The 16197-nt window shown below is 42.3% G+C and overlaps 1 protein-coding gene across 4 annotated transcripts in view; it reads right to left on the bottom strand.

Moving 5' to 3' along the window:
• Positions 1 to 16197, bottom strand: part of LOC128684186 (WD repeat-containing protein 55 homolog) — a 123287-nt gene that overhangs the window by 49985 nt on the left and 57105 nt on the right. For all 4 annotated transcript variants that reach the window (XM_070094788.1, XM_070094797.1, XM_070094789.1 and 1 more), the window contains one exon: positions 15155 to 15369. In XM_070094788.1, the coding sequence (XP_069950889.1) occupies positions 15155 to 15369 (215 nt within the window). The remainder of the gene's footprint in view (positions 1 to 15154; positions 15370 to 16197) is intronic.

Below are 16197 nucleotides of genomic sequence, written 5' to 3' on the forward strand. Positions count from 1 at the left end.
CAATGTACAGACCTCAGTGGCAACACGCAGACCCTATCAACTTCCTAATGGAAAATATTGACTCCCTTCTGCTACAACACAACTGTCAACATATTATAATTGTTGGTGACCTCAACCAGCACCTTATACAGAGGGACTTTGATGACCTTCTTGCAGTGTTTGACATGAGAAACTTTGTTGATTTCCCTACTCATATCTCTGGCTCCTCCCTTGACCCAGTAGTGAGTGATCTGGCAGAAGGCATAGTCACTTGTCAACCCCTCGGCTACGTTGGATCGTCTGACCACAAGGCTGTTTTTACCACACTTAAGATCCCAACAGAACGAGGTGAGGAGTCCACACGCACAACCTGGCTATGGGAAAGAGGTAATTGGCCAGCCCTTTGCTCTGAGCTCGCCACCACCGACTGGAATGCTCTTCTCCAGGGGGATGTTGACAACCAAGTGAAAGCCTTCACTGGACACATCCTTAATCTGCAACAAGAACACATTCCTCACCGGCAATATGTGACAAAGCCTACAGATCAGCCTTGGTTTGGCTTTCGTTGTAGAGAGGCTGCTACTGCTAAGTACAAAGCATGGCGAAGGTATAAGAGACATCCTACCACCTATAACAGGAACTTGCACATGCAAGCCTGTAGGCATATGGGTGATGTTCAAAAGTGGGCCATTGCTAAATGGGAGGTGGACACTAAAAGAAAGTTAGCATCAGGTAGGGTAGGCTCCAAAACCTGGTGGTCCCTGGTCAAGGACAGACAAGGTTATCTACCTGATGAACTTATTCCACCTCTAAATCGACAGGATGGGACCACCTCTACTAGTAGTCAAGAGAAGGCGGACCTCTTTGCTGAACACTTTGCTACCAAAATGCAAGTTCCTGATCCAGCAAGGGACCCTCCTTGGCTAGCTGCAAGAACTGTGTCAAAACTGTCAGTGGTGACAATAAGGCAGGAGGAGGTGCATTTCCTTCTTAAATCACTTGACCAAGAAAAGGCTGTGGGCCCAGACAAGTTGAGCCCAAGATTGTTGAGAAGATGTGCAGACCAGCTAGCAGCACCTCTAACTCGCATCTTTCAGCACTGCCTAGTACAGTGTAAATGGCCCTCTTCATGGAAAGAGGCAAATGTAGTCCCTGTTCACAAAAAGAAGAGCAGAGCAGAAATCAGCAACTACAGACCAGTGTCACTCCTGTCAATCACTGGTAAGATCCTTGAAACAATTATCTCAAGACAAATGACAGATTTTTTTGACTACCACTCACTACTTTGTGATCGTCAATATGGCTTCAGGAAAGGTTACTCTGCTGCTGATCTGTTGCTAAACCTCTCCACTAAGTGGCACCAGTCACTGGATGAATCCAAAGTCAGCTGTGTGGTGGCACTGGACATTGCTGGCGCTTTCGACCGGGTGTGGCACCAGGGCCTCTTAGCAAAACTTCAAGCACTGGGAATTGCAGGCTCTACGCTATGTCTCCTCAGTGATTACCTTCATGGTAGATCTCTAAGTGTAGTCCTCAATGGAACGGAATCAGCAAGGCATCCTATTGGGGCAAGCGTTCCACAAGGAAGCGTGCTGGGTCCACTGTTATGGAATGTCTACTTCAACGACCTTCTTCATCTCATCCCAGAATCACATGCATATACAGACGTACACTGACATTCACTTATCCAAGAGAAGAAATGCCAGCTGCTCTAAGCTACATCAATCACCAGCTGAGAGCTATATCAGCTTGGGGAAATAGATGGCAAGTAACATTTGCACCTGAGAAAACGCAAATGATGATCGTCTCTAGGCACCATGATGGTAATGCTGGCGCAGTAGTAAGGATGAATGGGAGGATGTTGGCACCTGGAGAAGAAGTTGATATCCTTGGGGTGAAATTTGACTCCAAACTAACCATGAAGAACCATGTTGTAAATCTTGCAAACAAGGCAGCCAGGAAGCTTACAGCACTTCGCCGTATCTCGCATCTGCTTGACAGTAGGGGTTGCAAGATCCTGTACGAGGCACAAGTACGCTCACACCTTGAGTATGCTCCACTTTCTTGGTTTGCCTGCCCCCCCTCTCATCTGCGACTGCTGGACAGAGTAGAGAACAGAGCAAGACGTCTCATCTCTCGCCTGGACCCATCCTGGATAGATCTGTCATTTCAGCAGAGCCTTCAACATAGGAGGGATGTGGGTGGCCTTACTGTTATGTACAAGGCCAATATTGTCAAAATACCACACTTGGATCCACTTCGAGGACAGCGTGAAACAAGCTTTTATGCCACAAGACGGGCAGAAAGCAGCAACTTCACTCTGGCTGTACCCTTCTCCAGAACATCACTCCATCTGAGATCATACATACCCAGGATGACTCGAGTATGGAACACATTCGTACAGCATAATGATATCAACGAGATAAAGTCAGTTGATCAAATGAAAATGCTGGCCCACAGATGGCTCCAACTTCATCCTGTCCCGTACTTGTATGTCTCATAACAATAAAAATGCTTTCAAATGAGCTGATGTAGGTAACAGCTCTTAGCTTGCCAATAAAGTTAGGAATCCTTAACCTGCAATATAGCTGTCAATAAAGCTAGGGATCCTTAACCTTGTCAAACCCTGTGTGTGTGTGTGTGTGTGTGTGTGTGTGTGTGTGTGTGTGAGAGAGAGAGAGAGAGAGAGAGAGAGAGAGAGAGAGAGAGAGAGAGAGAGAGAGAGAGAGACAGAGACAGAGAGAGAGACAGAGACAGAGACAGAGACAGAGACAGAGACAGAGACAGAGACAGAGACAGAGACAGAGAGAGAGAGAGAGAGAGAGAGAGAGAGAGAGAGAGAGAGAGAGAGAGAGAGAGAGAGAGAGAGAGAGAGAGAGAGAGAGAGAGAGAGAGAGAGAGAGAGGGGGGGGGGGTAGGTTTTGGGAAATGTTGAGTGAGTGTGCGGGAAGTTTTGAACCACGTGTAAGAGTACTTGTGGTTGAGGATTTCAGTGCTAAAGTGGGTAAAAATGTTGAGGTAGTAGTAAGTAAATCTGGGGTGCCAGGGGTAAACAAAAATGGGAAGCCTTTAATTCAGCTATGTGTAGAAAGAGGTTTGGTAATAACTTAAGTTTCTCTTTTTAAATTTAGTAATTTATATAGGAGAAGGGGTTACAAGCCCCTTGCTCCTGGCATTTTAGTCGCCTCCTACAACACGCATGGCTTACGGAGGAAGAATTCTGTTCCACTTCTTACACTTAGTAAGTAGAAGAAGCAAGATGTACCTGAAATCATGCATGTTTATGAGACAGGAAAAAGACACCAGCAATCCTACCATCATGTAAAACAAGTACAGGCTTTCATTTTACACTCACTTGGCAGGATGGTTAGTACCTCCCTGGGTGGTTGCTGTCTACCAACCTACTATCTACACACACACACACATATATATATTATTATTATAGGTAGTAGGTTGGTAAACAGCAACCGCCCAGGGAGGTACTACCATCCTGCCAAGTGAGTGTACAACGAAAGCCTGTAGTAATTGTTTTACATGATGGTAGGATTGCTGGTGTCTTTTGTCTGTCTCATAAACATGCAAGATTTCAGGTATGTCTTTCTACTTCTACTTGCACTTAGGTCACACTACACATACATGTACAAGCATATACAGTGGACCCTCAACCAGCGATATTAATCCGTTCCTGAGAGCTCATCGTTAATCAAAATAATTGTTAGTCAAGTTAATTTTCCCCATAAGAAATAATGGAAATCAAATTAATCCGTGCAAGACACCCCAAAGTATTGAAAAAAAAAATTTTTTACCACATGAAATATTAATTTTAATACACACAAACTGAAGAAGACATGCACAGTTACATGACACTTACCTTTATTGAAGATCTGGTGATGATTGATGGGATGGGAGGAGGGGAGACCGTTGATCTTAAGTGTTTAGAAGGGGAATCCCCTTCCATTAGCACTTGAGGCAGCAAGTCTTTTTCTGGGGTTACTTCCCTTGTTCTTTTAATGCCACTAGGACCAGCTTCAGAGTCACTGGACTTCTGTCGCACAACATATCTGTCCATAGATGCCTGTACCTCTCGTTCCTTTATCCTAAAGTGTTTCACAACACTGCCAGTGTAATAGTCACCAGCATGGCTTGCAATAGCTGTGTGAGGGTGATTTTCATCAAAAAAGGTTTGCACTTTAAGCCACATTGCACACATTTCCTTAATCTTTGAAGTAGGCAACTTCTTCAATTTCTCTCTCCCCTCCTCTGAAGCAGTTTCCTCAGGTGTGGCCTCTTACTGTTGAAGATGATCTAGCAGCTCATCAGTGGTTAGTTCTTCATTGTCCTCCTCCACCAACTCTTCCACATCATCCCCACTAACCTCACCAATATGAGCACTAGTTCCAGGCATTTTTTCCTGTTCACCTGGGTGTTAGTCAACTGTTGTGGGTCGCATCCTGGGAGACAAGATTAAGGACCCCCAATGGAAATAAGTTAGACAGTCCTCGATGATGCACTGACTTTCTTGGGTTATCCTGGGTGGCTAACCCTCTGGGGTTAATCGTTTCTCGGTAATTGTTTCATGTTAAGCCACACCAACAACACTCTCTCCACATCTTCGAGTAATACAGCTGATTGTGGTGCAGCAACAACAACAGCTGACTGTGGTGCAGCAGCAGCTGCACCTTTGGCAAGAACAGCTTCCTTGATTGCCGTTTTCTTACCCACAATAGTAGCGATGGTTGATTGGGGTTTATTATACAACCTGACCAGCTCAGAGACACGCACTCCACTTTCATACTTAGCAATGATCTCTTTCTTCATCTCCATAGTAATTCTCACCCTTTTTGCTGTAGGGTTGGCACTAGAAGCTTTCTTGGGGCCCATGGTGACTTATTTTGCAGGTGCAATCACTACAAAGGCTGTGATAATATGAAATATTCCAGTTGTTGTATGTTTGGAAGCGACCTCGATGGCTGGCTGGCTTGTAAACACTGACACCCAAGCGACAAGTGAGGCGCGCTCAGGCCAAAGTGGACGCGTATGGTACGGAACGAATAGCGCTGGTCGGGTTTTTCAGCGCTAGTTGAGGCAAAATTTTTGCGTTTAAATGTATCGCTAGTCAGATTTATCGTTAATCGATGCCATCGCTGGTTAAGGGTCCACTGTATATACACACACTCCTCTGGGTTTTCTTCTATTTTCTTTCTAGTTCATGTTCTTGTTTATTTCCTCTTACCTCCATGGGGAAGTGGAACAGAATTCTTCCTCCGTAAGCCATGCATGTTGTAAGAGGCGACTAAAATGCCGGGAGCAAGGGGCTAGTAACCCCTTCTCCTGTATATATTACTAAATGTAAAAGGAAAAACTTTCGTTTTTCCTTTTGGGCCACCCTGCCTTGGTGAGATATGGCCGGTGTGTTGAAAGAAAGAAAGATATGGAGCAAACTCTTCTACACAGCCAATTACAGTTGGTGTCCCACAGGGAAGTGTCCTTGGCCCTCTTCTCTTTCTCATTTACATAAACGACCTACCAAATGCATTGCAACTACTCAAACCCACACTATTTGCAGATGACACTACATACGTCTTCTCACACCCAAGCCCAGTCATAATAACCAATACGTACTGTAAATACTGAATTACGGAAAATATCTACCTGGATGATGATCAACACACTTACTCTCAATATTGACAAAACCTACTTCATTCAGTTTGGGAACAGAACTACAGATATTCCTCTTAACATAATGATAAACGGATCACCTATCACAAAGCTCACAGAGGGAAAATTCTTAGGAATCCACCTTGATAATAGACTCAAATTTCAAACACATGTGCAACAAATTTCCAAGAAAATCTCCAAGACCATAGACATACTATCAAAGATAGAGTACTCTAATCCACAATCAGCCCTCCTGGCCCTATATCACTCACTTATTTACCACTATCTCACCTATGGAATTTGTGCATGGGGCTCAACAACAATAAATCATCTCAGACCATTAATTACCCAACAAAAGGCTGCAGTCAGAATGATAACAATTTCCCACTCCAGGCAGCACACTCCACCAATATTCAAAACTCTAAACTTACTCAGCATACACAACATCCATACTTATTATTGTGCCTACTACATACATAGAATGCTAAACTCGGATATAAACCCTCCCCTCAAATTTCTTACCAACCTCAAAAGAACACATGACCATAACACAAGGCACAGATCACTCTTTGATGTTCCTCGTGTCCATCTCACACTATGTAAAAACTCAATGCACACAAAAGGCCGAAAATTCTAGAATTCATTACCTGTGAATATACAAGAAACACTGTCTGTTTATCAATTCAAGATTCTTCTTAAAAACCACTTACTCACCCACAACTAAATAAATACTGAATACAGTGGAACCTCTACTTGCGAGCGTGTCCACATGCGAGTTTTTCCAAATACGAGTAGTTGATGGGTCTATTTTTTGCTTCCATAAGCGAGCAAACCTCAAGGCAGGTTCCTTGACACTGGTGAGGGGCTCTTGCTCTTGATCTCGGGAATTGTATCTCATTTGTTTGTTGGACTATCTTATTGAAACTTGGGCAATGTATGATTGAAAGAAGTTTCTTAATGTAAACCAAAAATGAAAGAAATCTAAGCATAAGCAATGGAGTTCACTTCTCAGCAATTTGCCACCCCTTAACGGTAACTTGGAATGGTTTTTATGGTTTTATTCTCATTTTTTGGGTCTCATTTGATAGAATGGAAGATATATTACAGAAATAGATATGATTTTGATTGCTTTCACGATGAAAAGTGCCTTGAAATTGAGCTCAACCTAGGAGAAATGGTCCATTGCTTGGCTGTTTCAGAGTAAACAAATGACGTCACTGTCCATTCCAATATGCAGTAGTGAATGGGTTGACATTACTTATACAATTATTGCAATAAGGAAAAACAGTAAATCTTATATTTTTTGTGTGAATAAAAATTACAAATTATTTATATACATAATAATAATAACAATAATAATATGTATAATAATAATATGTATAATAATAATACGTATAATAATAATAGTACAGTGGACCCCACCTTACGATATTAATCCGTTCCTGAGAGCTCATTGTATGCTGAAATTATTGTAAGGTGAATTAATTTTCCCCATAAGAAATAATGGAAATCAAATTAATCCGTGCAAGACACCACAAAGTATGAAAAAAAAAAAATTTACCACATGAAATATTAATTTTAATACACACAAAATGACACTTACCTTTATTGAAGATCTGGTGATGACAGGAATATAATTGAATCATTGTTTTCACAAAAAACATTTTCGAATAAAAATATATCTTTGTATTATACAAATTTTGATTCATTTATAATTAATATTCTACTGTACAACTATGAAATAATTACTATCCTACTGTACAACTATGATATACTCCTTAGTGTTAAGTAGACTGTAAGCCAATAATGTTAAGTTGGCCCATAATGCCTAGGCATAATAGAGGCTCTCTTTGCACTGCAACCCACTATTGTAAATACAAAATCTCAATGTACTGTTTGCAAAGACATAAAATAAATAAATAAATAAATAAATAAAATAAATTGATGGGATGGGAGGAGGGGAGAGTATGGAAGTTGTTAATGTTTAGAAGGGGAATCCCCTTCCATTAGGACTTTAGGTAGCACGTCCATTCCCGGGGTTACTTCCCTTCTTCTTTTAATGCCACTAGGACCAGATGACCATGATGCAGCAACAGCTGACCGTGATGCAGCAACAGCTGACTTTGGTGCAGCAGCAGCAGACCGTGGTGCAGCAACAGATGATGGTGGTATAGCAGCAGCTGACTGTTGTGCAGCAGCAGCTGACCGTGGTGCAACAGCAGCTCACTGTGGTTCAGCAACAGCTGACTGGTGCAGCAACAGCTGACTGTGGTGCATGAACAGCTGACAGTGGTGTAGCAGCAGCTGACCATGGTGCAACAGCAGCTGACTGTGGTTCAGCAACAGCTGACTGGTGCAGCAACAGCTGACAGTGGTGCAGCAACAGCCGACTGTGGTGCAGCAACAGCTGACGGTGGTGCAGCAGCAGCTGACCGTGGTACGATAGTACACATTTCTCACCCTTTTTACCACAGGGTTGGCACAATACAAAATGTATCGAATGTATGGATGCAAGCGGCCACCCTGGCTTGTAAACAATGATGGCAGTCCAGCTGAGGCGCTCAGGCTAGACGGACAGGTTCGGGACGAGTCATGTTGGTCAGAAACAGCTGATGGTAGTGCAGCAGGAGCTGACTGTGGTGCAGCAGCAGCTGACCGTGGTGCAACAGCAGCTGACCATGGTTCAGCAACTGCTGACTGGTGCAGCAACAGCTCACCATGGAGCAGCAACAGCTGATGGTGGTGTAGCAGCAGCTGACTGTGGTGCAGCAGCAGCTGACCGTGGTGTAGCAGCAGCTGACTGTGGTGCAACAGCAGCTGACCATGGTTCAGCAACAGCTGACTGGTGCAGCAACAGCTGACCGTGGTTCAGCAACAGCTGACCGTGGTTCAGCAACAAGTGACTGTGGTGCAGCAGCAGCTGACCGTGGTGCAGCAGCAGCTGACGGTGGTGCAGCAGCAGCTATGATGCAGCAGCAGCTGACGGTGGTGCAGCAGCAGCTATGATGCAGCAGCAGCTGACTATGGTGCAGCAGCAGCTGACTGTGGTGCAGCAGCAGCTGACTGTGGTGCAGCAGCAGCTGACCGTGGTGCAGCAGCAGCTGACCGTGGTTCAGCAACAGCTGACTGTGGTGCAGCAGCAGCTGACTGTGGTGCAGCAACAGCTGATGGTGGTGCAGCAACAGCTAACCGTGGTGCAGCAGCAGCTGACCGTGGTACAATAGTATGTATTTCCCACCCTTTTTACATATGATCGCTTGAGAGATGGTATCTCCTGCTATCTGTTTTTCGTTTATCCACACCAATAACAGTCTCTCAACATCTTTGAGTACTTGCGATCTCTGTTTCGAAAACAAACTTGCACCTTTTGCAAGAACAGCTTCCTTGATTGCAGTTTTGTTGGCCACAATAGTAGTGATGGCTGATTGGGGTTTAGTATACAACCTGGCCAGCTCTGAGACATGCACTCCACTTTCATACTTAGCAATTATCTCTTTCTTCATTTCTAAAGTAATTTTCACCTTTTTTACCACATGGTTGGCACTAGAAGCTTTCTTGGGGCCCATGGTCACTTATTTTTCAGGTACAATCACTAAAAATGCTGTGATAATATAAAATGTTCCAATTGTACGCGTGGATGCGACCGCACTGGCTGGCTTGTAAACACTGGCACCCACGGGGCAGCTGAGGCGCGCTCAGGCCACACAGGACGTGTCTCAGACGAATCGCGTGAGGCGAGTTTTTTAGCGTGAGGTGAGGCAAAATTTTTGCGTTAAAATGTATCATATGGTGGATTTAACGTAAGGTGATGCCATCGTATGGTGGGGGTATACTGTATAATAATATAATACAATAATAATAATAATAGTATAATAATACACAGTGGACCCTCGACCAATGTTGGCATCGTCTAATATTAAATCCGACTAGTGATACATTTTAATGCAAAAATTTTGCTTCGACTAGCGCTAAAAAACCCGACCAACGCTATTCGTTCCGTTCGAGACGAGTCCACTTGTGGCCTGAGCGCGCCTCACTTGTCCCGTGGGTGCCAGTGTTTACAAGCCAGCCAGCCACCGTGGTTCCATCCAAACATACAATCGGAACATTTCAAATTATCACAGCGTTTGTAGTGATTGCACCTGCAAAATAAGTCACCATGGGCCCCAAAAAAAGCTTCTAGTGCCAACCCTACAGCAAAAAGGGTGAGAATTACTATGGATACGAAGAAAGAGATCATTGCTAAGTATGACAGTGGAGTGCGTGTCTCCGAGCTGGCCAGGTTGTACACAAAACCCCAATCAACCATCGCTACAATTGTGGGCAAGAACACGGCAATCAAGGATGCTGTTCTTGCCAAAGGTGCAACTATGTTTTCAAAACTGAGATCACAAGTGATAGAAGATGTTGAGAGACTGTTATTGGTGTGGATAAACAAAAAACAGATAGCAGGAGATAGCATTTCTCAAGCAATCATATGTGAAAAGGCTAGGAAGTTGCATGGCGATTTAATTAAAAAATGCCAGCAACTAGTGATGTGAGTGAATTTAAGGCCAGCAAAGGTTGGTTTGAGAGATTTAAGCATCGTAGTGGCATACATAGTGTGATTAGGCATGGTGAGGCTGCCAGTTCGGACCACAAAGCGGCTGAAAAATATGTGCAGGAATTCAAGGAGTACATAGACAGTGAAGGACTGAAACCTGAACAAGTGTTTGTGACGAAACAGGCCTGTTTTGGAAGAAAATGCCAAGCAGGACATACATTACTCAGGAGGAAAAGGCACTTCCAGGACATAAGCCTATGAAAGACAGGCTTACTCTGTTGATGTGTGCCAATGCTAGTGGTGATTGCAAAGTGAAGCCTTTATTGGTGTATAACTCTGAAACTCCTAGAGTGTTCAGGAAAAACAATGTCCTCAAAGCTAATTTGTGTGTGCTGTGGAGGGCAAACAATAAGGCATGGGTCACTAGGGACTTTTTCTATGGTATTAGACAATGCTCCTGGTCATCCTTCAGACTTGGCAGAACGACTTTCTGCAGACATGAGCTTCATTAAGGTGAAGTTTTTGCCTCCTAATACCACTCCTCTCCTGCAGCCCATGGACCAGCAGGTCATTGCAAACTTCAAGAAACTGTACACAAAAGCTATGTTTGAAAGGTGCTTTGTAGTGACCTCAGAAACTCAACTGACTCTAAGAGAGTTTTGGAGAGATCACACTAGCATCCTCAATTGTGTAAACATTATAGGTAAGGCTTGGGAGGAAGTGACTAAGAGGACCTTGAACTCTGCTTGGAAAAAACTGTGGCCAGAATGTGTAGACAAAAGGGATTTTGAAGGGTTTGAGGCTAACCCTGAGAATCCTATGCCAGCTGAGGAATCCATTGTGGCATTGGGGAAATCCTTGGGGTTGGAGGTTAGTGGGGAGGATGTGGAAGAGTTGGTGGAGGAGGACAATGAAGAACTAACCACTTATGAGCTGCTAGATCATCTTCAACAGCAAGAGGCCACACCTGAGGAAACTGCTTCGGAGGAGGGGATAGAAAAATTGAAGAAGTTGCCTACTTCAAAGATTAAGGAAATGTGTGCAATGTGGCTTAAAATGCAAACCGTTTTTGATGAAAATCACCCTGACAGCTACTGCAAGCCATGTTGGCAACCTGTACACTGACAATGTTGTGAAACACTAGGAATGTCATAAAGGAACGGGAGGTACAGGCCTCTATGAACAGATATGTTGTGCGACAGAAGTCCAGTGACTCTCAAGCTGGTCCTAGTGACATTAAAAGAAGAAGGGAAGTAACCCCGGAAAAGGACTTGCCACCTCACATCCTAATGGAAGGGGATTCCCCTTCTAAACACTAACACCATCAACACTCTCCCCTCCTCCCATCCCATCAATCATCACCAGATCTTCAATAAAGGTAAGTGTTATGTAACTGTGCATGTCTTCTTCAGTTTGTATGTATTAAAATTAATATTTCATGTGGTAAAAATTTTTTTTTTTCAATACTTCGGGGTGTCAGGAACGGATTAATTTGATTTCCATTATTTCTTATGGGGAAAATTAACTCGACTAACGATAATTTCGAGTAACGATGAGCTCTCAGGAACGGATTAATATCGTTGGTCGAGGGTCCACTGTAATATAATAGTAATAATAATAATAATATGTATAATAATAATACATTTTTTTTTTCAAGAAGTCGGCCGTCTCCCACCGAGGCATATAATAATTACAGTGGTCCCCCGCTTTTCGTAGTTCCCGGCAATCGTAAAATTCGCCAATCATGGGGGTATTTTCGTATAAACATGGACTCGCTTTTCATAGGTTGACTCGCGAGTCGTAGTTCATCCTGGACGCGTACCCATGGCGTGAGCCGGGGCGGCAGCCAGTCTGGCATTGTTTACCAGTGAGCGAAGGTCCCCACACGTGCTCCAGCAAAATATTTCATAATATTCCATTTACATGTATTTTAGTGCTTGCAAGTACTAAATAAGCTACCATGGCTCCAAAGAAAGCTCCTAGTGCCAAGCCTGTGGTAAAGAAGGTGAGAAATACGATTGAATTTAAGAAAACCATCATTGAACAATATGAAAGTGGTACAAGTGTGGCCGAACTGTCCAGGATGTATAAGAAACCCTACACAACCTTATGTTCCATAGTGGCCAAGAAAAAGGAAATAAAGGATGCTGTTGTTGCAAAGAGAGTAACTATGCTGACAAAAATGAGATCACCAGTACTCGAAGAGGCTGAGAAGTTATTATTGGTGTGGATAAATGAGAAACAATTAGCAGGAGATACTCTTATGACTTCGATTATTTGTGAAAAGGCTAGGCAGTTGCATGAAGATTTGGTAAAGAAATTGCCTGCAAATAGTGGTGAAGTGAGTGAATTTAAGGCCAGCAAAGGCTGGTTTGAGAGATTTAAGAACCGTACTGGCATACACAGTGTGGTAAGGCATGGTGAGGCTGCCAGTTCGGACCACAAGGTGGCTGAAAAATATGTGCATGAATTCCAGGAGTACATAGAGGCTGAAGGACTGAAACCTGAACAAGTGTTCAATTGTGACGAAACAGGCCTCTTTTGGAAGAAAGTGCCAAAGAGGACCTTCATTACACAAGAGGAAAAGGCAATGCCAGGACACAAGCCTATGAAAGACAGGCTGATGCTAATGTTCTGTGGTAATGCTAGTGGGGATTTCAAAGTGAAGCCATTACTAGTGTACCATTCTGAAAATCCCAGAGTGTTCAGGAAAAACAATGTTATGAAGAGTAAATTGTGTGTGCTTTGGAAATCTAATAGTAAGGCATGGGTCACGAGGGAAATTTTCGTAGAGTGGTTCAATGAAGTGTTTGGCCCTAGTGTGAAGGAGTATCTCCTGGAAAAGAAATTGGATCTCAAGTGCCTGCTAGTAATGGACAATGCACCTGCTCATCCTCCAAACTTGGATGACCTAATTTTCGAGGAGTTTGGGTTCATCACAGTAAAGTTCTTGCCCCCGAATACCACTCCTCTCCTCCAACCCATGGACCAGCAGGTTATTGCAAACTTTAAAAAACTTTACACAAAAGCAATGTTTCACAGGTGCTTGACTGTGACCACAGACACTCACTTGGCCCTAAGGGAATTTTGGAGAGAACACTTCAGCATCCTCCACTGCATAACCCTTATAGGTATGGCTTGGGAGGGAGTGACTACCAGGACTTTGAACTCTGCCTGGAGAAAACTGTGGCCAGATTGTGTCGACAAGAGGGATTTTGAAGGATTTGGGACTGACCCTAATGAGCCTATGTCTGTTGTAAAATCAATTGTGGCACTGGGGAGTTCCATGGGGTTGGATGTGAGTTTGGAGGATGTGGAAGAATTGGTGGAAGACCACAATGAAGAGCTCACCACTGAGGAGCTGCAAGAGCTTCAGAAGGAAGAGCAACACATTGCAGCTCAGAATCTTGCTGCAGAGGAGGAGGGAGAGAGATGGAAGAAGGTGCCTTCTTCAGAAATTAAAGAGATTTTTACTATGTGGGGTAAGATGGAAAGCTTTATGGAGAAACATCACCCTTACAAGGTTGTTGCAAGCCAGGTTGGCAACATGTACAGTGACAAAGTCTTGGGCCATTTTAGGGAAGTGTTAAAGAGATGCCAGAAACAGAGCTCTCTCCACAGTTATTTTGTGAGACAGGACTCCAGTGACTCTCAAGGTGGTCCTAGTGGCATTAAGAAACAGAGAAGAGAAGCAACCCCAGAAAAGCAAATGGTACCTGAGGTGTTGACGGAAGGGGATTCCCCTTCCAAACTATAAACAATCCACTCTCTCTCCTCCTCCAGTCTCCCATACACTAAGAAGAATCTCCAATAAAGGTAAGTGTTATGCTGTTAATGTTTCATTCATCATTTCCCATTGTATTGTTTATGTACTACATGTATATTTCATGTTAAAATTTTTTTTGTTTTAATACTTCTGGGTGTCAGGAATGGATTAATTGTATTTACATTATTTCTTATGGGGAAAATTGATTCGTAAATCGTAAATTTCATTTATAGTAAGGGCTCCAGGAACGGATTAATTACGAAAAACGAGGGACCACTGTATAATAAGAGACGGCTTCAAAAGACCATCACTAGATGGCAGTGTTTACCACAACAAAGAGGGAGCGGTTGTGGCCGCCTCCACCAGTTACATAATGAGATATTCATTCTAAAGTATATATCATGTTTCTATGTTATTTATATTGTTATGTCATATTAGATGAACTGTGATAGATAAATAAACCGTATAGATGATATTAGTGAAATTATTCATGAAGTATTTTGCCGTCTCCAGACAGACTCTCGTCCACCACCAACACTGCCTATGCTACTACATGAATGACATATTTGGATCAACGGTTTGGACCCTGAACGTAAAGCCGTAGATCTATGGGACGGACCCTGAAAGGGTTACAAATTAAACATATTGAAAAAAAAAAAAAAAGTATAAAGTAAGTGAAAATTTTAAACCTTGTAACCTACTGCCAAAATTAAAATAATTTTTTTATTCAAGGTTATTTTATAATAATTTATAATATAAGAAAAATATGAAAAATTCTCCAAAATGTTCTTCCGGGGTAAGTACTCTACAATGTTTATATGATGAAGATTATTACAAGCAAGGGAGAAGCACTAAACCCACAGGAGTCATATAATGCCAGTGGGGAGAATGGGAGGCAATCAGGTTCAGTCTCAGGGGAAGGGAATAAGTCCAATTCCCTGGATCAGGAGCCCATCAATGGTACAAAAGCACTTCCCTCAAGGGGGACATTAGAGGAAGGGAGGACAACTAGGTTCTGAAACATTCAAGAAGCCCCAGGTGATACTGATATTAACAAGCAAACAATACCTGGCAACTGGGGGAGATCATTACTGAGCAGAAAATTCACATATGGATCTTGAAGGGACCTACACAAATAAGTATTGGTGTGAATAAGGTGTAGCATATTCCAAATAACTTTTCCTAGCATTCCAACAGTAGACAATTACCTGATATTGCCATCTTCACAGCCAGTCAGCATCATTCGGTCTGTGATGGGGACAATGCAATGTATCTGGTCTGGATGACCAGGAAACTGGTCAATATGATAGCCAAATTCTCCCCATTTGAAGATAAACATTGTTCCTTCCCCAGATCCTACAACCAAACGCGAGTCATTTCGTACCAAGGAAAGAGACGTCATTTCACTTCCATACAATTCTGACTGAAAAAAGCATCAGAAAAAAGTACATAAATTTCCATAATGTACTTAATTATATTTCTGTGCAGCTATGAACACAGTATTTCAAATGTCAAAATATTTATATTTATTTAAAACTATGTAACTCCAAGCATTTCCTTTTGAAGGAGCCACTTCACTAATAAATATTTTTGTATTATGAAGACATTGCACTATGCCTCTAAGTCATCTCTGCACATTTTAAATAAATTCTTACCCATCCTAGACTCAAAGACTAATAATACATTTCAAAACATTATGCTACATGCTAGCTTATCAAAACAATCATGGTAAAAAGTATATAAAATAAAGTGACTATCACAATTCTGCATCTGGAATGGTGACATGCAAGGAAATAATTTGAGCTACTTGGTGTACTCTAATACTGTATAACACAAAAATCTACTTTATTATAAGCATAATGGGAAAAAACAGAGACTATATAATGTTTTAACCCGTAAACGGTCCAAACGTATATATACGTTTTTTCAACATTTGAAAGTATGTAAAAAAAGTAGATCTTTTTGTTTTTTTACATTTGAAAATGTGTAAAAAACTCTGATCTACTTTTTTTTTGTTATATTTGAAAATATGTAAAAAAAACGTAGATCTACTTTTGTAGCACTACACACGTGAACGTAGATCTGCTTGGACCATTTACGGGTTAAATTATGAAAAACTACTTACTGTAGTGGGTGTACAGACCCAAGGTAGAACTCACAATTTCTCTGATTATACATTATTACCAGCATTATATACAGCTTCCCTGACACTTCTAACTCAACACTATTCTGCCTCTTATTTTCTCTTGTG

This window comes from Cherax quadricarinatus, chromosome 4 (genome assembly GCF_038502225.1).
Source record: "Cherax quadricarinatus isolate ZL_2023a chromosome 4, ASM3850222v1, whole genome shotgun sequence".
NCBI lineage: Eukaryota > Metazoa > Arthropoda > Malacostraca > Decapoda > Parastacidae > Cherax > Cherax quadricarinatus.